Raw genomic sequence first — 22,468 nt, forward strand, 5'->3', positions numbered from 1 at the left:
GCGGAGCGCGAGAGGGGAGGCGTGAGGAGGCGAGCTGCGGCGCCAGGGGGCGGAACCGGCGCGAGGAGGCGGGCACGCGCAGTCAGCACCGGGCGGGAGAGGAGGCGGGGCGCGCGTCGGCACGCCGCGGCCTCGTGACGCGTTTTCAAATCTTCAACCGCCGCCGCTCACTCGTTGGTGTCTGGGGCACTTCTTCCTCCGCGCCTAGGAGCCCGAGCCGGACCCGGAAACCCGGCCCGCCGACTCCCGGACCTCGGCCGGCTCGGCGGCCGGTGGTGGTCGGGAGGGAGCGCGGCCGTCCTGTCAGCGCCGTGCTTTGGCGGCCCTCCGGCGCGACAGCCTGCGCTTCTCAGCATGTAGGTGCCGGGCGGCTGCCATGAACTCCGGAACCATGAGGATTCACAGTAAAGGGCATTTCCAGGGTACGCGGCCCCTCTTCCGCCCGCCGAGCCTTCAGTCCTCCCCTCCTCGCGCGGCCCCACGTACATGTCCGGGTTCTTCCGCCGCCTCCTTTTTGCCGCCTTTCTCCTCTTTTCGGTCAGCTCTTGGCCGTGGTGGAAGGGCGGCTGCGTCCCGCGTTTTCCTCAGGGCGATAGCGAGGGCTCGCGCCTCAGGGTGAGAGGGCCGGTTGCTCGGGGGTCTGTGCCCACGTCCGCTCTCCCTCGCTGCTGGGGTTAGGGGAAAGCCTTTGTGTTTCTCTGCCCTGGTTTCGGGGAGGGAAAGCAGTCCGTGTGGAGTCGCCTTCCTTTGGGCCTGTCGCCGTCGCGGCTGGCTTTCCCGTGGGCAGCGGTTGGCTGTTTTGAAGCAGCTGCTTGTAGCTCAGGGTCTCTTCCAGGAAGGATGATGCCGTGGGTGGGGACATCCCAAGTTGGGTTCCTCTCCACCTAGGAGCCCCACTGGCTGTGGAATGCAGGCCTGGGCGGCCTGGGGCCTGCGTGGCAGCCATAGCCGGGCTGTGAGCTCCGAGGGTCAGCAGGCCGGCCGTGATGCCTGGGACGCACTTCGGAGTCGTAGGAAGAGTGTGCATGCTTTTAAAAGCTTCTGTCTGCACTTTTGTAGAGTTCTGCGCCTTCCTGCAGATGCAACTTTCTAAGGTCGAATCAGTAAAAAGTGGCTGGGGCTTGCTGCCTTTATCTTCAGTGGTGCTATGAAGTATTTACATGCTAATGATTTAAGGTTTATGAGGACTGTTCCTAGGACTGTGGCATGAAATACTTTTAAACAGATTGTATCTCCAGTGAGATCTCATTCTAAACATTTTTAATAACAGATGGAATTCAAGTCAAAAATGAGAAAAACAGATCGTCTTTAAAATCTCTGAAAACTGAAAACAGACCAGAAAAGTCCAAATATAAACCGCTTTGGGGGAAAGTGTTTTACCTTGACATACCTTCTGCCCCAGTGTGTGAAAAACTGCAAAAGGAAATTAAGGATCTGGGAGGGGTAAGTAAGAACTGTGTGTTGAAAGAAATTTTGTAATCATGTAATTGCCTTTTTCATTTTGGAAAATTTATAACCATCTATTACCACTGGGGTTAAGACTTTCTTTAAATCAATGTGTCATAAATAAAAACAGGTGTTTTTTTTTTTTTTTGAGGTTTCTTTGATTAAGAAAGTAGCATTGAATTATCAAAGTGTGCAAAATGAGACTTCCTTGTCCTAGTGGAACTACTCTGCCTTTTCACTGTAATGTTGGATGCCTTACAGCTTAGTAAAAGATCTACTTAATTTGGATGAGTGTAACAATCTAAAATGTTACTACAGAACAAGAATTAAAATTGTTCTTGGCTGATAGAAATATTGAGGCTGAACAAGAACAAATGTCAGTAAGGAAACAAAATTTTAGAGTACCACTGTGAGAAACTCACTTTACTACCTGATCCATTAATTAGAAATTAGGAAACTCAAGCAAAAAGCTAAGATTTTCTTATAATTAAGGAAAATATTAGCTAAATTTTAGCGCATGCTTTCTGTCTGAAGATTTCTGAACTTTTGAGTCAGTGTAGGTCAACATCTCTGAGCATCTCCGTTGGTCCTTTCAGGAGCCAGACAGGCTAGGCATGTTTGTAACATGTGTTCTAGGATTGTTTGCCCATGTGATTTACTTGTCTAGAAAGTTATTCTTCAGTTCAGTTTTGCTACTCATCTTTTGCTAGATTGAATTCCTAAAGCTCATGTTTTATTTCTAGGCTTTCTAATAATGACTGTTGCCTATCAAGGTGGTCTTAACTTGCTCAGGATCTTAGTCGTTGAATGTTTTCATTGTAGAAGTGAAGTACTTGCTAAATAGATCAGTGAAAGCAATGTTAGGTCTCTAATTCCAGAGTCATGATGTACCAGGGCACCTTTTATTCCTGTAGCAGCCGTTGGCTGTCAAGTAGCTTTTTATGACAGCTCTCTGAAATGTAATGACTGAGCCATTAGCTATTGTTACTGATGTTGTGGGTTTGTTTTGTTCTATCTTGTTTTGTTTTTAAAAGATGTATTTATCTGAAAAGCACAGTTACAGAGAGAGCTTCCATCCACTGCTTTACTCCCCAGATAACCACAACAGTTGGAACTAGGCCAGTCCAAAGCCAGAAGCCAGGACCTGCTTCTGAGTTGCATTCATGGATGCAAAGACCCAAGTACTCACACGGTTCTCCACTGTTCTCCATTGCCCTTCCAGGCACATTAGCAGGGAGCTGGATAGGAAGTAGAGAACCTGGGACTCCAAGTGAAGCCCATATCAGATGCCTGGTATTGCCAGTGGTGACTTTACCTTTTATGCTACAGGGCTGACCCTCAAGTTTTGTGTTTAATGGTGGTATAAAAATGTACATTCACAAATGCAATGCAGAAAGGCTGTGAAAAGGGAACTAGCAGCAATAGGGATGCCAGAACAAGAACTCCTTGCCCTGCTTTTTATCCCCACTAGCAGTTTATGAGGTGCTTGTAAGATGAATCTGCCATAGATAATAGATGAGGAATCTTTTGGTTGTATATGCTGCAAATCTTTACTAAAATGGCTTGAAGAGATTAATGACATTTGGAGCATATTAAAGGCTTGTATAAAATTTATCCCTAAAGCTGTGGATTTTCAAATTAATTTGCTAATCTCATTTTTGGAAGATACATTTTATTTGGGCTACTCTGGTGGTATAATAGAAAAGGCTGCCACCTGCAATACCAGTGACCCTGCTTTCCTGTTAGGGTTCCAATCCAACACCCTGTACAAATACCAGGGAAAGTAGTGGAAGATGCCCCAGCACCTCTACTTACATTGGAAACCTGGAAGAAGCACCTGGCCCAGCCCTGGCATTTGAGGGCATTTGGGGGGTTAACCAGTGGATAAATCTGTCTCTCATTCCCTCTATCATTCTTTCACAGAAATAAAAAATTGTTTAAAAAGTTTATTTATTTGAAAGAGTGACAGAGGGAAACACTGAGAAAGAGATCTTGTATCCACTGATTTTTTTTTTTGAAATAGTTGTGGTGACTGGGACTGAGCCAGGGCCTCCGTCTGGGTCTCCCACATTGGTGGCAAGTATGCAAACAATTAGGACATCTGCTGCTTTGCAAGGTCTGTTAACAGGGTTCTGGATTGGAAGTGGAGCAGACTGGACTTGAATCAGTCCTGAACCACTGTCATGGTATGGGGTCACAAGTGCCCACTTAACTTGCTATCCACAATACTAGCCTCAGTTGTCATCTTAAAATATTTTTATTCATTGAATTCTGATGCCTTCATGTATGGCCTTTACTGGATTCCAATATTTATTCTCTGGATTGAGTTTTCTGGTTTTGGCACATTTCTGTCACTAAAAAGATCATGTCGTAAAAATCTACATGAATTATAGTAACTTTGGCCTCTAGGCACTAATTTAAAAAAGAATTGAAAGAAACGTTTCCCATTTGCCAGCTGTTTCCCCCAAATTCCTGCAACAGCAGGGACTTGGCCAGACCAAAGCCAGGAACCCAGAGTTCAGTCCTCGCCTGCTGTGTGGGTAAGGAAAGCCTTAGGCATTTGAACTCTATGACCTGCTGCCTCGCAAAGTATACATTTAGCAGGAATCTGGGAGTAGAGCCAGGACTTGAACCTGAGCACTCCAGTATGAAATGCAGAACCCTAAGTGGTATCATAACCTTTATGCCAAATACCTGCTCCTGTGTGTTTCTTAATTTTATCTTTTTTACAGTTTGTCTCCATACTATTACTGATGGTGACTTTTTGTTTAATTGGGCATTTCTATATATTTTTCTGGTCTTAATTAAAACATTTAAGTACCCCAATTTGGCAGTGGTGCCTGACAAATTCAAGTACTGAGGGTATAATAGTGAAATACAAAATGATGACCAAATATCTAATAATGGTAAGAAAAGTGACTATTGTTTTACAAAGCCATCTGGAACCAATCACATTTAGGTCTATATCTTAACAGTCACAGTTAAAATTAGAAAAGAACAGAAATGTGAGGGCAGATACCCTGCCACACCATGAACTTGAGGATAGTGTTAAAGTTAGCCACCACAAGTTTGAGTCATCAAAAAGTAAAGACCATGGTAAAGTCAACAATTGTGAGTATCTGGTTACTGGAGAGCATGGTGTGTTGTGTCATGGTAGGTAGAAATGTGGATCCAGGGCATGCCAGTAGACCTTGTCTGACTCCGCTCATAGCTAGGCAGGGGGGACAGTGTATGCAAGAGTAAATTTGGAGTTCATGCCAGCTCTAGCCAGCTGAATCAGTAGCTGGATAAATTGCCACACTCCAACATGATACTCTCCCTCATCCTCTGATTCTCGAGGATGAATGCCATTGAACCTTTCCTGTTTCACTTTGCTTTTCTGATTTAAAAAAAGGGGAAAAAATTGTGTTTAAAAATGTGAATGCAGTGTTTCTATCCCACCCTCAGGTTCTGCTTTAGATAGAGTTGACATGGAATATCAAGGAGAGATGAACTCCATCTGAGGGATTCTAGAGAATATTGTATAAATACAGTTTGAACTCATCTTTGAATAATGATGAAGAGTGTATATATGTGAAGTAACTTTAAAAAAACAAGATATGGACTTGGGAATATTCACCCCCCAATTTTTCCTCCAGTAATCAGCCTGATTTTAGATGATAGGTATGGCAATAAGGTGTAGGTCCGCTCATGGAAGTAACAACTTAGTGGGAATGCCAGACAAGCTAATACATGATTTACAGTAAAGCACTGTTAGTACTTTGGCAAAATATGTAGAAATTGTTGTTAAAGCTGAGGCAAATGATTACCGTGATTTAGAAGAGGGAAATGGCAAGAAATAGTTAGATTAGGATTTAGTTGTAAAAGGCATTTGAATCCCTTCTAAGAAGTGTAGAAAACACAAGGAGTTGTGAAAGATTTATTTTTATTGCAAGGTCAGATATACAGAAAGGAGGAGAGACAGAGAGGAAGATCTTCCCTCCGATGATTCACTCCCCAAGTGACCACAAAGGCCGTAGCTGAGCCAATCCGAAGCCGGAGCTAAAAGTCTTTTCCAGGTCTCCCACATGGATGCAAGGCTTGGACTGTCCTCCACTGCTTTCCCAGACCACAGGCAGGAAGCTGGATGGGGAGAGAGGCTGCTGGGACACAAAATAGCCCCCATATGGGAATCCAGCATGTACAAGAAGAGGATTTTATGTACTAGGCTATTGTGCTGGGTCCAATAAGAGTACTGAGATCATTCTGTGGGAATAAGACATGAGTTCTGCAATACCTCGTGCTAGGAAAACGGAATTATCTAAACCCCAAAACAGGAAGTTGAGTCAGTATAATATTTAATGTAATATTTTAAAATAACTATGGATCTAAGAAATAAAAATATGAGCTAAAAAAAACTTAATGGAGAAAATATTAGGGGGGAGACCCTTTTATTACATTGGACTGGTAGTTATTTCTTGGATATGATAGCTAAATCACAGCTAATAAAAAAAACTAGAAAAGGTGGACTTAGAAAATTAGAAACTGGTGCCTCAAAAAACATTATCTAAGAGTGTAAATAAAAAATATGTGAAACAGTATGGGTGGTTTCTAAAAAAAATAATTAAAAATTGAGTTACCTTATGATCTAGCAGTTCTATTTCTGGCTATCTATATGCAAAAGATGTGAAAATCGTTCTGGAAGATTTTTTATGTTCATAGAGGTGTTATCCACAGTTAATAGTTATTAGCAGAAACATCATTCACTATAGATATTTGCAATGGATTATTACTCAGTTTTAAAAAGAAATATAGAACATATTGTGAATAAACCTTAAAAATATGTTCAGTGAAATAAAACATTCCAAAAAGGACAAATATAGGATTCCACTGACATGAGTGGCTTAGTCCACTTTCTGTTGCTACCACAGTCCTACAGATTAAGAATTAAGTTTCTTTTGGCTTCTGTTTTTAAATTCTAAGTCAGGTGGTCCTGTCTGGCAGGGTCTTGTTGTTGAGAAGCCTTTGCCAAGTCCCAAGGCAGGAAGAGCATTACATGGTGACACTTTTATCATAGCCTCAGGCCTGCTAAATTAGCATGCATGCTGATGGCTTCCTTTAACAGGAAGTAGCTCCCAAAAGGTCCTGCCTCCAAATACCACAGATTAGGAATTCACAGTATTAAATTCCAATATGAGCTTTATTGAGAACTTTCAGAATTGTACATTCATACAGGAAATAGAATAAAGGATACTGTGAGCTGGGGTGTGGGGACAGAAGGTGTTTAGCTTGTTTACTTTGGTACAAACTTTCAATTTGGGATTATGAAGAAGTTGTAGAAATTTTGATAGCAGTGATGTTTGCATAGCGTTGAGAATGTACTTATTATCAATTGAATACTTAAAAAAATGTCTCAAATGGGGTAGGCATTGTGGCACAGTGGGTTACAGCTGCTTTGTGGAACTCTTGCATCTCATATCAGAACTTCTGTTGGAGTCCTAGTTACTCTAATCTAGCTTCCTGACAATGTGTCCCTCCAGTACTTGACTAGCTGCTGAGCACTTGGGAGATGCCTGGAGTTCCTGGCTTCGAGTTCTGGCCTAGCCCTGCCCTGGTTCTTAGGGGCATGTGAGGAGTAAACCAGCAAATGAATAAACTTTCTTTGCTTCTTAGTCTTTCAAATAAGTAAAAAGTAAACTTCTCAAAATGGCTAAAATGCTAAAACTTTTGTGTGTAAGATTTATTTTTATTGGAAAGTCAGATCAGATTCATAGAGGGAAGAGAGAAAGATATTCTGTCTGCTGCTTTTCTCCTCAAGTGCTGAATAGCCAGAGCTGACGGTCGATCCAAAGCCAGAGCCAGGAACCTCTTCCGGGTCTCCTATACAGGCACAGACCCAAGGCTTTGGGCTGTCCTTGACTGCTTTCCCAGGCCACAAGCAGGGGACTGGATGGGAAGTGGGGCTGCTGGGACATGAACTGGCACTGATATGGAATCCTGGCGCATGCAAGGTGAGGATTTAGCCACTAGGCCATCACGCCATGCCTTGTGTATATTTTATTACAAAATATGTAGGAGATTAGGCTTCTCTTGGAATATTAGAAAAATGAAGAGTGTATTTGCTGTCTGAACTGCTCATTTAGGTTCCTTTCTAACTAGTAGGGGTTTGAGTCTGTAATCCCTGGAATAAACTAATGTGGATGCTGTATTTGTTAATCAGTGAAAATGAATACACAAAAAATGATTTACCTGTACCCAAAGAAGGCTTGCTTGTTTCAGTAGCGAATTCTATGTAATTCTTAGATGAAATTATCCATTTTTAAAAAGTGGTTCTTTGGGTCCAGAGTGGTAGCCTAGCGGCTAACGTCCTTACCTTGCACATGCTGGTTTGCCATATGGGCGTCATCTTGTGTCCCGGCAACCCACTTCCCATCCAGCTCCCTGCTTGTAGCCTGGGAAAGCAGTCCAGGACAGCCCAAAGCCTTGGGACCCTGCACCTGCATGGGAAACCTGGAGGAAGCTCCTGGCTCCTAGCTTCAGATTGGCTCCAGTACCAGGAGCTGCGGTCACTTGGGGGCGTGAATCAATGGACGGAAAATCTTCATCTCTGTCTCTTCTCTCTGTATATCTGACTTTCCAACAAAAACCAATTTTTTTTTTAAAGAAGAGTTTCTTTTATGCAAAATTAATTATTAATAATTTTTTTTCTGCCTAGTATTTAGTGTCTTATTTAATATTTGTATTTATGCAGTGTATATTTTATATGGTACTAGCGGTTTTGTTTGTTTGTTTTAACCTAGTGTGTGCTTCCTGCCTGCCCCAGGCGTGACTGATCTTCAGTAATGCTGACTTGTTTCGTGTCCATAACTGCAGACATTTGAACAGTGCTTATCACACACTTTTTTTTTTAAGATTTATTTTTATTATTTTATTTTTATTGGAAAGGCGGATATACAGAGAGGAGAGACAGAGAGGAAGATCTTCCGTCCAATGATTCACTCCCAAAGTGAGCACAACGGCCGATGCCATGCCAATCCGAAAGCCAGGAGCCTCTTCCGGGTCTCCCACGTGGGTGCAGAGTCCCAAAGCTTTGGGCCGTCCTCGGCTGCTTTCCCAGGCCACAGGCAGGGAGCTGGAAGGGAAGCGGGGCTGCCGGGATAGAACCGGCGCCCATATGGGATCCCGGGTGTGCAAGGCAAGGACCTTAACCACTTGCGCCACTGCGCTGGGCCCATATCACACACTTTTTGTAGGGAGATTCTCTTTAAACTATCTTACACTTGTCAAGGTGGAGCTTCTTACCCTTTTGTAAGCTTAGGCCTTGGCAGAAAGTTTTATAATTTAGTGATTTAGGTTCAAATAAAATATAAAATCCCATGGCCTATTCACGCCAGCCAGATTTCAAGTGCTCAATAATCCCATATGGCAAGTGGGGACTGTATTGGTTACTTCAGAAAACTTTTCAGCATTTCAAAAAGTTTTAATGGGCTCTGCCATTTTAGATTATGAACTAAAGTTGTGTCACAAGTTGAAATAACTGTTCAAAGTCTGTAATTCACTGTTGGTATAACCTCTGACAAGCCACGATTTATCTCGTCTCCTGAAAAAAATGGAAAGCACTAGTTCCGTGTGGTTCTTACATGGGTCACAGCACATGCTGTTGTTGTGTTCTTGAAACTCTCATACTTCCTTAGAATTCCATGTTTACTAAAATAAAGCCATAAAAATAATTTACAAAATAGTAAACTGCATCAAAATAGGGCTTTAACCTGTGCCTAATATATGACATACACATTTTTTATTTGCCTCTAGCGGGTCGAAGAATTTCTCAGCAAAGATATCAGTTATCTTATTTCAAATAAAAAGGAAGCTAAATTTGCACAAACCTTGGGCCGAGTATCTCCTGTACCAAGTCCCGAATCTGTGTATACTGCAGAAGCCACTTCTCACCCCAGCCATGATGGGAGCTCGTTTAAGTCTCCAGACACAGTAAGTCCCTTAAATGTGCTTGGAAAGGCTGTCACCTGAGGATCTCTTGGTTTTCAATAGCAGGTTGGCTGCAGACTTCATTTCATTTAGCTAGAACAGTTATACAGTCATATTATTTGTGATTTCCTGGTAACAATAAGAGTGCTATCTTTGGAAATGATTTAAAAAAATAGTACTTGTGTATTTCTAGCCTGATTCTAAATGAACCCTTTAAGATTTATTTCTTTTACTTTGAAAGAAAGAGAGGGAGACACAGGTAGAGGTTTCCCATCTGCTGGTTTACTGCAGAAATGGCCTCACCAGTCAGAGCAGGACTGGTCCCAGGCTAGGAGCCAAGGGCTTCTTTCCCACGTGGGTACCGGTGCCCAGTGGCTTGAGACGTTCTCTACTGCTTTCACAGGTTATAAGCAGGGAGCTGGATCAGGAAGTAGAACAACTGGAACAGGAACCGACACCTATGTGGAATGCCGGTGCCAGCAAGTGGGGGATTAGCTTGTTGGCGCCACTATGCCAACCACTAGATTGTTCTAAAGAAGAAATGCAAATATATTAATTTTAGGTGGTAAGGAAAATATGGCCCCAGTCATATCTAGCCCCCATTGCCTGGTTTTGTTTTGTTTGTTTTTAAATATTTACTCTTTTTGGAAAGTTAGATCTATGGGAAAGAGGAGAAACAGAAAAGATCTTCCGTCCACTGGTTAACTCCCCTTGTGGTTGTAACAGCCAGAGCTGACCCAAAGGCAGAAGGCAGGAGCTCCTACCTGGGTCTCCTACATGGCTGGAGTATCCCAAGATCTTGGCTGTCCTCTCTGCTTTCCCAGGCATCAAACAGAGAGCTGGATGGGAAGCAGGGCTGCCAGGATTAGAACTGGCGCCCATATGGGATCCCGGGCGTGCAAGGCGAGGAACTTAACCACTGCGCCACCATGCTGGGCCCCATAAATAAATCTTAAGTCTTCTGCAGCTATCTAAAAAGCAGAGAAATTGAGAAAAAAAAACAGACAGGAAAGTGATCTATAAAAGTCCTGCCAAAGTCCTGAAGAAATCACTCTATATTACATAGGTTTGGTATTGATAGCTATTAAGAGATAGCTATTTAATTTTTCCAAATTAAACATCTGTTTATTTTCCTATTCCTTTCTAGGTATGTTTAAGCAGAGGAAAATTATTGGTTGAAAAAGCTATCAAGGACCATGTAAGTAGGAACTTTGAAAGTTCACACTGCATGTTTTGTTACTTAAAACTTAATTGGAAATAGCGGATATTTTTGGAGTTTTTCTTTGATCATTTTAAAAGGGATAACATGAATTTCAACCTATGTCTATATTACAGTCTGCTTTTCGTGAAGAAACATCCCCATCTTGTGGCCTTTTAAAATGTTACTGAGAACTTGAAGTTTGTGGTACAAATATTCATGAAATTGTAAAGAATGTGAGGGTATATTAAATGGGGTTGATTTTAGAAACACCATGAAGAGATACCTAATGCCTTCATTGGTTTTGTAACTTCAGAGGGTGACCTGCTATCAGTTAGCACTTCAGAGACAAAGTAAACTAGTAAGCTTCAAACAATTGATTTTTTTTAGCAATTTAGTTTTATTTAAAATGATAATTTCTTAGAAAAACTGTCCTTTTTTTTTTTTTTTTACAGGATTTTATCCCATCAAATAGTATATTATCAAATGCCTTATCATGGGGAGTAAAAATTCTTCATATTGATGGTAAGGATTTTATGATTGTCTTTTTGACAATATTTGTTAATTTATATCTACCCTTTAGTTCCTGACTTATGTAATGAAAATGTTAATAGCAACAGCTATTTATAATGGCAATTCATTCATTAAAATTTATTACATCTGAAAAAACAGTATTGTAACTTCAAGATAAAATTGCTAATCTTAAACGTTTCTCTTTCTTTTAATAAAGATATTAGATACTACATTGACCAAAAGAAAAAAGAATTGTATTTATTCAAGAAATCAAGTGTTTCTGTGAAAGATGTGGTATGTTGCCTTCTTTAATTTTTAAAAGTGATCAAGTTTGATTTTTATGTACATATAAAATTTATCCTGCCACACAAAGTATTATTAAAGTAGAAAAAACCTTCCTTAATCTCACATCTCTTTCTAACTATGTATCTAATATTTACAATTTCTTCCTTTTAGATTTGTTCTATCCCATTCTACTTCCCACTTTTCAAATTACAAGGTATAAAACACCTGACAAATTGCCACTCAGATTTTTTATTTTAATTTGTTTTGAACTTCTTGGTACAATTCCATAGGGTTTGGGTTTTCTGCACCTACCCCTTGACTGATTATTCCCATATTAGAACAGTCCTTCATATGCAGTCATAAGTGCATCAGTCTGTTATTTAAGTGTGCCCCTACATTGCTGGTACAGAGAATGTCAGTCCAGCATCCCATTGTCTAGACATGTCCAACAATTTCATTGGGAGTTCATTTTTGATTTGGAAGTAAGAAAGCATATGGCGTTGTATCTTCACATCTGAATATGTTAATCTCTGTTAGGCCATAACTATACATTCCCTTACATGAGTATTTTTTAAAACCAGTCCTATTGATGATAGGTCATCATCCATTCCTTTATTTCTGTTCTTCCAGAATTTTCTTTTTCTTCTGGTTCTCCTTATTCTTCGCAGATCAAAAATGGTCTGTAGAGCTTTTGAATGAATGCTGTAGCGGCTTTAGGAAGATAACATTTCACAGCAGGGTGTACATAGCCATGAAGCTGATAAATGGGAAGGCATGTTTTGAACATTCTCTCTTATACATTACAAGTTGACTGGTGAGTTAGAGGATGACGCTTTCTACAACTTGAACACCACTAGGGTTAGAGCGCTTATGTTATTCCACAGATCCTCTATCTACTTAATTTCCTTTTTTTTTTTTCTAACTGAAAATTTCTTAATTTGTCTTTGAGTTCACTAGTACTTTATTATTTGTGTTTTGCTTTTTATTAAGCCTGTTCTAATGAATTTTATATTCCAGGTATTTTTTGTTTTGCAAATTTTGTTTTTCTTGTGTTTTATTTTTCTGCTGAAAACTTGTATCTTACCATTAATTTTACAATCTTTTCTGGTAATTATGACATTGGAAACATCTTAGAATTTCCATCTATTTGTCCCTTCTCCTTTAAAAATTGATCATACTTTCCCAGTTCTTTATATGTGGGGCAACTTTTGGCTGTATGGTTCTTAGATGTATTGCAATAGTGGAAAAATGCTAGTTTTTTCTTATCACATAGTTCTTCCATTCCCTCCCCACCCCCAGAACAATTGCATTTTAATTTTTGAGCCTGGTTGTTTTAATCTCAATTTCAAGTTTTAGTCTTGCTTGAAGCTTTTGAGTTGTCATGTGTACATGCCATGTATAGTTTAGTCTACAATTTGGATGGTGGCTTTAATCTTGATTAAATTTGCAAAGCCTTTTGCTGCTTTAGGTCTGTCCTAGCATCTACAGCTTGAAGTTAAATCTGCCACAGGAGTGAGTTTGTGCAGGGAGTCAGGGGTCTCCTCTTGCTTCCTCTTTGTCTGGGTTGCCTGTAAATCTAGTACGCAGTAGTCCTTTTCACAGTGTTCCTCAGTTTTAGTTGCTGAGGCTACCTTAACAGCTACAGCTTCAAACCCAAGACACATTGTGAGAGCAAAAACTGGAAGAAAAGGAAAAAGAAACAATGCAGGGATTCCCTTAGTAGTCTTAGGACTGCTGGAGCCAGAAAGGTGAGATTGGTGCGGGACTGTAGCTGCTCTTCCCGTGCTACTGCAGAACTGTGCCGTGGTTCCTTTCCATAGTCGGCTCTTGCCTTTCCATTCTACAGGTGGTTCCTTGCAGTAAATATTATTAGGAGGTTTTAGTTGTCAGTGGGTTTCACTGCCTGTGTTAGATGTAATTCACATTGGCCTGAACAGACTATATACAGTAAATTCTTGGCTAAATGTTTTCTTCATGTTAACACAAGGGTTTTGCTGGATGAGTACATAAAAGCATAACCAACTTGTATAACCATTTTCATGTTAACTGACTGTAGCTTAAGAATTAAAAATTTCTGTGAAGGCAAAAAAAAAAAAAAAAACCAAACAAAAACACGTATAGTTGGAATGCAAGGTACCTAGTGGATTTGCTATAGAATTGAACTTTTTCTTTACCAGTGGTTAAGTTCATTAATTTTTGAATAGTCATTGTTTAATTGCTTTGGTTTAGTTGGTTTTGTAAGGTAAAATTTTCTTTTTCACAAATCATTCCTTTTTAATATATGGTAGGTTTCCTATATGATTTTTTTTTATTCTTCAGGATGTTTAGCAATTAAAGTTGTTTATTTTTGCTGTAATGAAACTCAATATTTTTTCAAAATTTTTTAGGGTAAAAGAGTTTGCATTGGCTCACAAAAAACCAAAAGTAAGTATTTTGATATCTTTAAATATGTGTAGTTTGCTTTAGGGGACAAAATAAATCTAGAAGCAATTCAGTTTTTTTTTCTTTTTTTAAAGATTTATTTATTTTTTATTGGAAAGTCGGATACACAGAGAGGAGGAGAGACAGAGAGGAAGATCTGTCCGATGATTCACTCCCCTAGCGACCGCAATGGCTGGAGCTGAGCCAATCCGGAGCCAGGAGCTTCTTCCGGGTCTCCCACGCGGGTGCAGGGTCCCAAAGCTTTGGGCCGTCCTCAACTGCTCTCCCAGGCCACAAGCAGGGAGCTGGATGGGAAGTGGGGCTGCCAGGATTAGAACCCGTGCCCATATGGGATCCCAGGGCATTCAAGGCGAGACCTTAACCACTATGCCATCGCGCCAGGCCCTAGAAGCAATTCTTTAAATGATGTATTCAGATGTCTCTTTTTCTTTTTTTTAAGATTTATTTATTTTTTTTAGAAAGACTTAAAAGAGAAACTTCTGTATACTCTGACTCCCCAGGTGTTCGGAATGAGGCAGTGAGCATTGGAGTGTTCCTGCTCATGCTCTTTTTCTCTGCCTCTCCAATTTTTTAAAAGATTTATTTATTATTTTTTATTGGAAAGGCAGATGCACAGCACAGGAAAGACAAAGGAAGATCTTCTGTCCGATGGTTCACACCCCAAGTGGCTGCAACAGCCAGAGCTGAACCATAAGCAGGGAGCTGGATGGGAAGTGGGGTCTACCGGGATTAGAACTGCTGCCTGTATGGGGTCCTGGCACGTTCAAGGCAAGGACTTTAGCCGCTAGGCCACTTTTCCGGACCCTGCCTCTCAGATTTTTTAAAAAGTAAATTACTAGATGACTTAAGAAAACAAACAGAAGCAATCAAATTAGTTGTATCGAATTGTATTCAAAATCAGATATCAGAATAGATTGTAATTATGAATTGGTAATATACTTGGTTTTACTACCCATCCCAGAAAAGTTCTTGTGGTTCCATTTGTTATCTATTTTTGGAATAACTAGCATAAATGTTGCTTTTGAGAGCTGTGATTAATATATCAATATCTACTGTTTCTCTTGATATCAGAGTTATTGGTACTTAAATTCAGTTGTGATTTTTTTTTTCTTTGCTTACAACTGGAGGAATGTTAAATTTCAGTTAGAGATTAATAAAAATACAAATGCATTTTTTTCCCCAGTTGCAGTTCAAGTTTCTCTTAAATTAATCATAGTTTTTTAAGCTATTTCAGCTTAATAATCTGGGGATATGCAAACAGTTGCTATGATTTCTAGAAATGAGTGATAATAGAAAATATCTCACCTGAGGCTTAAACTTTGAAATGAATCTATAAGGTATTAGAGAGGAGGGGAAGGTGTGAATAGAGGAGCTGTTTATTGCCATGTAGTTTTATTTAAAAAAAAAATCAGATTTGTGTTTAATTTTTTCCATGTGCTCCAGCAGGAAGACTCAAAAAGCCTTTTGTAAAGGTGGAAGATATAAATCAGTAAGTATCTTCAATTCAGTCTGTATGATTTTAGCATTAGAGACATCTTTATAACTAATCAAACTAACTCCAGTAATACTGTTTGATTTCTGTAGCTTCATTTTTGTTTTTCTAATCTGCATATAGCAGAAGTTACAGAAGATAGTATTAAATCATTTGTGCTCCAGAGCTAAATTTAGTTTTAATATGTTATAGGTATTTCTTTGAAATGCCAGATTTGAAGCAATTATGATACCAACCAAGGCTGGGTGGGGGTCTCCTGGTGGGAGCTATTCTGGGTCACCCAACTGGGCTGAGTTCCCGCCAGTATACATGAGGGCTGAGAGTGTCGTGTGCAGGGTTGGTCTGGGCCACAAGATCCATTGGTTTGCTTAAGAGATGGGGCTGGAGAAAGACCCCGCATCTGCAACTACCAGTGTGTGTGTAACCTGATGTGGGTGACAGCTTGAACTGGACCTGGTACTGGCTAGCACACACAGGAGTCACGTGTGGGGTCATCTCAGACAAGGTTTCTTTGGAGACCTCCTGATCTCCAATTAAACTTCTGGACTTAGAACTCCAGCCAGTGGAAGAATTGCAAGATCTGATCTGACCGTGAAGTGCATGAATCAAAATTGGGCCTCCTCAGTTGCTGGCAATGGTGCTGTAGGTGGCATGCCCAGATGCATGTAGGGAATATGACAGTCCATTGGAGCATGCAGAGGGTATCTAGTACCATAGCAAAGGCTGGTGTGCAGGACCAATTGGACAACTCTTCCCGCCAACTATCGACAGCGTTTTGTAACTATTGCAACCACTGGAGCAGAACCCTTGGACGGTGTGCCACATTGGTGACCCTGGGTTGACCCCGGGTACGGTGTGGGTAGGATCCTGGGTATGACTTTCCCCTTCTCATCCCTATTCCCTCAGATATTGGATGATGAAAAAGAAAATTGGAAACAAATTGTCTCACCAACTTGCCCCTATTCTTTGACCCTTCCCACCATCATCAGTGGTCTACATGTACACAAACACAGATGAACTCTGGTTAAGTGGAATAAGAGGAAAGATACTGTATGATTCCAATTATGTGAGGCATCTGGAATAGGCAAATTCATTAAGCGCAGGAAGGAGGATGGTGGTAGCTAGAACCTAGGAAAAAGGAGAAATGAGGATCTTTTTACTTACTGCGTACAGGGTTTAATAGCACTGCATAGGACAGTGCTGATGGTGGATCCGTAGTATTGAGGAAATTTAATGAAGTTGTGCTAGTCACTTAAAAGTAGTTAGGATGATTAAGTCTGTGGTATATTTCCACAAGTTAAGATTGCTTTTAAATATTGAAAAAAATTATTTGTAGAAATTTGTCATTTTAAGGGAAGCAGTCCATTTTTATTATTTGTTTCAGACTCCAAGTATATGATTTTTAAATGGAAGGCTTTAAGCTTCGTTTCCTTTCTTTATAGGGAATCTTACATATTTATCTTTTTATACTTTTTAGAATGTATAGGCCATTTTACCTTCAGCTGACCATTATGCCTTGTATCAACTATTCTATCCAGAAGCCCTTCAGTCCATTTGATACAGATAAAGCATCTGCCGTGCAAAAGAAAACTCAGGTTAAACTAAGGTTGGTTTGAACTTTTAATATTTTGGGGAGTATTATTTCTAAAATTTAAAGTAATTTTACTTTATAAATAATAATTTGAAAAGTTTTATTTTAAACTGCTAGTTTGTTAGGGCTACTGTGATTACTTTCCCACCTGTGTAATTTTAGTAGCACTCTACTAGATGTGAAGTGTGATCTTTTTAAGGTACCATATTTTGTTGGGAAGGAGAGCCTGAAAATATTTTCAAATAATAAACATGGAATATTTCTCTTAAGTGATCTGAAATATTCCTCAGAATATCCATTATTCTTATTTTTTTCATATTTTCCTTTTAATTGAACAAAGTAAAAGCATTTATTGGGTGGGTGTTTGGCACAGAAGTTAAAACACTATTAGAATGTCCCATAATAGAATTCCTAGGTTCAGGTTCTGGATCCACTTCCAATTCCAGCTTCCTGTTCATGTATACTCTGAAACAGCAGGTGATAGATAAGTTAGTACTTGGATCCCTGCATTCACGTGGAAACCCAGGCTTCCTGGCTTTAAGTTATCCCAGCTTTGGCGACTGTAGGCATGTGGGGAGTGAGCAGTGGATCTTCTGATCTATCTATATCAAATTAAATTAGCTAGATAAATAAATGTACAAGAGCATTGGGTAATACAAATTTGTACAAAGTATGGAAGATTCTGTACATAACAGATTAAAACAATAGTTTTTGAAAAATTTTTTGCTTAGGCTCAGCTGTGAATTGTTTTCCCCATGTATTTCTGTTCTCAGAATCCAAACAGAGGCTGATAAATATGGTGGAAATCCAGTTCAAATCCATTTGAAAGAGAAGAAAAGAAAAGGATACTGTGAATGTTGTTTGCAGAAATATGAAGATCTCGACAGTGTAAATGGGATTTTATGTTCAGGGGATTGATGTTTGTAAAGCTGGATACTTGCTGTTTAAATTGTAGCTTATTACATTGATCGTCTGCAATGTGATAACTAAGTATATATTTCTTTTTGATTAAAATATCTTTAGGTTTTAGAAATCGAAAGGGAGTAAAATATTAGAAATTAATTTAAAAATATTTTGGGGTCACTGAAGCTAAAACAAGGTAGGCACGCCCTATTCTACATTTTATGTTATGGCAGAGAAGATGGAGTTAAAACATACATTTGTAAACGTGATGTGATGTCACAAGTGAAATGTGAAGCCTTTATCATAAATAATGGGATTATTTAGCCTAGAATAAAAGAAAGTGAAATTTTCAAGATTTACAGGTCGAATAGGAACTAGGTGGAGATGGAGAGGAACTGCATGTTGGAAAAGGTTTCATTCTAATGAATGGTTTTCCCCCGGAACACATTTAATACTTCGAAAAATTATATGTTCCATTTTTTATACTGTTGAATATGCATTTTCCCGTGAACTTTTTGAAATTTCTTATGCATAACTTGTACTTCATACATATTGCAAGTCAGAAAATACATATGTATCTGACGTGTTGTTTTTTAGCGCCAGTAGTTTTTAATTTTCAGATATTGACGTAATCAAAATTTAACATGCGAAACTAGGGAAATGGGAATAAGATTCCTGCATAGTTATCTTAGCATAAGATTGTAGATGGGATTTCTTGGCCAGTTGACAGACATGTGATAGAGTTAGTTTGGAGAAAGCAAGTATTTAGAAAGAACTTTGTTTTCTGTTTACTTTTGGTTTTAGTTGCTCTGCTCATTCTCAGATGTTAACTTCCTTATGAGTTGTTAATTCTATACTTCATAATGTTCATTTAATCTGAACAGTCTTTAAATGTTTTTGACTTTTGGATGTTAATTTTAGTTATTCATTCATTTACTACTCCCTAAACTATACATTATTGATATTTAAAACATACACTAAATGTTCAGTGTTATTCTTTCTCCATCTTTTTTGATTGCTTACTCTTCAGTTCCACTGAAAAAGTAGTTTACTGGTTTCTAAGAAGTTTTATTTTAACATCTTTTTGATGTATGGTTAGAGTATGTTCTTTGGAATAATTATTGTAAATTAATTTTTGAAGCCTGAGCATATTTGAAAACCTGAACAGGGTAGGGGGGCAATCTGTTTGTTTAAAAATATAGTTTAATGACATGTTTTCACTTTTACTTTAGCATCTTCTAACTGAGCAACACAGAAACTTTGCACAGAGTAGCCACTATCAAGTTGTTGATGATATCATATCCAAGTTAGTTTTTGACTTTATGGAATATGAAAGGGACACACCTAAAAAAAAAAGGTAAATTGATCAACCTAAGTTTTAAATTCTACTAGGTTTAACTGTTTGATTAACCTCAAAATAATTCTGAAATGTGCTTGTCTTTGGAAATTCTTTCAGGATACATGGTTAAGAACTAGTGACTTCCTCTCTTTCCTTCCCCACTACCAAAGATGCTTACATTAGATTACCTTTAATTCCCTTCTTGACATTATTGTTTAAAAGAGGAATTGGCAAACTTTTTCTTCAAAGAGCCATTTCTGAAGTATAATGTTGGCTGGGATTGTAGCATAGCTGGTAAAGCCCTGCCTGTGCTACTGCAACCCTACAGGGTGCAGTTGATATCCCAGCTGGTCCACTGCTCATCCACCTCCCTGCTGATGGACCTGGAAAGCAGAGGAGGATGGCCCAAGGGTTTGGACCCACACCCACCATGGATGACCTGGCTTCACCCTGGCCTACCCCTAATTGTTGGAGAGTGAACTAGTGGATAGAAGATTACTTTCCATCTCTCCTTGTCTGTAATTCTTCCTCTCAAGCAGATCAGTCTAAAATAAATAAGGTTATGTGAACCACAAGATTTCTGTTGGAACTATCCAGCTTTTGAGCCACAAAACTTTGCTATAAAACTTTTTAAGGAAGTACACTGAACACTTCATCTTGTCCCATAATTTGTATAATTTGCTTGTCTTTGCTCTAGAATGATAGATTTAGAAAGAGGATTACAACTTTTTTTTATTAATCTCAAGAATTTTAAGGCATCTTCCTCAGCTTGCCTCTTTGAAGTCTTATTTTTTTACGTTCACTAAGTATTAAACTCTCCTTACTGGTAATAATTACTAAAGGTGCCAACAAGGCTTTTAACTGAGAATACAAAATTATTCAGAGTACAACAACTGCCTATTAAGAAAAATACTTCTGATTAGCTTATTCCCGAAATCTCATAAGATTACTTTTTGTATGGATAAGCCCTGTGTGTTAGTACAAATCAAAGCACAGAAGTAGGAAAGCTTTTCAGGACAAGAGCAGAATTCAGGGCAGACCTAAATCTGTTATTTTTCTTTGCTTTACATGATTAAGTAGTTAGAAGCATCAGAATCGGGATATTTAATTGTTGCAGGGATAGAATGTGGATAAAGTGAGATGCAGGAGTTTCAGCTCTATCTTTAATATTTTAATTAGTTTTAGAACACCTAAAATTAGACAAAATGTTAAGAATTCTTTATCGTGATGTTTTCTAAGTTAAATTGGTTTCTCAAATAGTTTTGAGGTATTTTTGCAATCGTTTTATCTTTTGCCTTTTCTTTTTCTTCCTGTAAAGAATCAAATACAGTGTTGGATGCGTTTCTCCTGTTTCTGCTGATGTCCTGAAAAAGACTCAACTAAAACAGAAGCTAGAATTGCAGCACACTTCTCAGAAGGACTTCAGGGACAGTAAGGTGCAGGTGACGGAGCAGAATCTCTTGCATGGAGAAACCCAGGAACGAGAAGAACAGCTTTTGTTGGTTCCAGAATCTATCCACAATCCCTCAAAAGAATTGAGAGGACTGGATGAGAAGATGAATAATCAGTGTTCCATGTTCAATAGAGCAGAAAATGATATAAGCCAGAATTCTAGAGAGCTACCTCCACATAAAAATATAAAGGAATGTTTTCTGAACATTTCTGATCCTAAATTAATTAACACTGACTTGGAAGCATTGAGGGTAGATCACTATCCATGTACACTACAAACTCCTGCACAAGTTTCTGTTTCCAGTATGACTGGTCGTGCAGCTGAACCAACGCAAAAGTTAGAGACTGTGTTTTCTCCAGCAAAGAATACAAAGAAAACGCACCTTCATTCAATATTTAATCCCAGTTCTGATCTAAGAACAATTAACAGTTCACAAGAGTTCCCAACACCTCAGGCAGAAACTCAATCCCAGAGGCCTGGTGACGAACCCAATGAATGTGACCTCAAGAATGTGGATAGTTTACCTTGTAAAATACGTCGAAAAGTAAAAATATTATTAGGAAGAAATAAAAAAGAAAATCTGGAGCCAAATGCTGAAATGGATAGGAAGAGAACTGAGTATCTTATTACACAGGAAGAGAGTATTTGCAGTTCACCAGTACAGTCTCTACTGGACTTATTTCAGACTAGTGAAGAGAAGTCAGAATTTTTGGGTTTCACAAGCTATCCTGAAAACAGTGCTGTGTGTGACGTTTTAGATATTTGGGACAATGAAAGCTCAAATAATCTGTTGTCAATGTTTTTTTCTTCCCCCTCAAATTCTACATTTACTGGCTTTTAGGATATTTACATTTCAGAAAATGTGGATCATATTCTTAAAATGTTATAAATATTTATAAAAATTCTTATGATTTTTTGGACCAACTTTGCTTACAAATATAAATATTAATGATAAAGGTGATGCTTTGTTTTCTCCAGAATTGAATTATTAGGAAAATTATAAACTTTTCACATGTCATTTTACTATGTTCATAATTATTTTTGGCACATTATAATGAACAATATAGTTTTCTTTATGCCGCTGCAAGTTAATTTGAGTGTTTGAGAATAGGAGAAATGTGTCAGCATGAATTTGGATATTTTAGTTATATCTATTGTCCATTAAAATAGATTCCTGTGATAAAACAGCATTATTATATATATTTTTTTTAATTCATAAAAAAAGGAAAAGGTAAGCTTTTCATTGGGATTCTGGAATTTTTTATTAGAAACACTGACACTTGAGGGTGACCTAATTGGACCATATTTTATTTAACTGACAAATTATGTATGTATATATGGTAAATTCAAGCCATAAAGGAAAAACTTAACCAGCTGCAATGTAGAATATAACTTTTCTGTTAATTATTTACATTTGTAAGTAAATTTGAGAGGAATGATGCTCTGTGCTAATTTGGTATTGAGAAAGGAAAGGTGATGTTGAACTATAGTTAACAATTTGGCAAATCTGTGATTTGCTTTGTTCTACCTCTTGTCTGTACAATAATTTAGATATATATATAACCAAAAAAAAAAAATCTTTTTAAGGATATATGAGCCATTTTCCATTAAGTAAATCTTTACAGAATAAGGTATTTATAGCAGTGGAATATTCCAGTGGTAAAAACTTGATGCCACTGAGTATTGCATGAATACATTGTCATAAAAAGTTAACATCAGTTGACAGTCACAAGTTTTTGAAATCCCCTGTAGCTCCTTTATACACTGTTACATGTTTTGACATGAAAGGAACTTTACAGTTTATGGAAAATGTGTATTTTGTAAAAACCATTCAAGACTAT

At 38.7% G+C, this 22,468-nt stretch overlaps 1 protein-coding gene and 1 non-coding gene across 3 annotated transcripts; both read left to right on the forward strand.

Annotated features, from left to right (window-relative positions):
• The first annotated feature begins 91 nt into the window (after positions 1–91).
• Positions 92–21,812, forward strand: DBF4 (DBF4 zinc finger). Of its 2 annotated transcripts, none has more exons than XM_040964852.1 (12): positions 92–422; positions 1,271–1,443; positions 9,238–9,414; positions 10,559–10,609; positions 11,065–11,134; positions 11,340–11,416; positions 13,795–13,831; positions 15,293–15,338; positions 16,819–16,947; positions 17,706–17,820; positions 19,068–19,192; positions 20,493–21,812. In XM_040964852.1, the coding sequence occupies exons 1-12, from the start codon at positions 377–379 to the stop codon at positions 21,466–21,468; spliced, it is 2,022 nt and encodes a 673-aa protein (XP_040820786.1). In that variant the 5' UTR covers positions 92–376; the 3' UTR covers positions 21,469–21,812. The 2 variants fall into 2 exon arrangements, with proteins under 2 accessions (XP_040820786.1, XP_040820787.1); XM_040964853.1 differs by having other exon boundaries at positions 159–422; positions 15,296–15,338.
• On the forward strand, positions 4,621–4,757 carry LOC121145970. The gene has a single exon (XR_005882127.1). It is a non-coding gene; the product is annotated as a small nucleolar RNA SNORA58 (small nucleolar RNA).
• Positions 21,813–22,468: the final 656 nt, after the last annotated feature.

Source organism: Ochotona curzoniae, unplaced genomic scaffold (genome assembly GCF_017591425.1).
Source record: "Ochotona curzoniae isolate NIBS_2020 unplaced genomic scaffold, NIBS_Ocur_1.0 scaffold_3835, whole genome shotgun sequence".
In the NCBI taxonomy this organism is placed as follows: Eukaryota; Metazoa; Chordata; class Mammalia; order Lagomorpha; family Ochotonidae; genus Ochotona; species Ochotona curzoniae.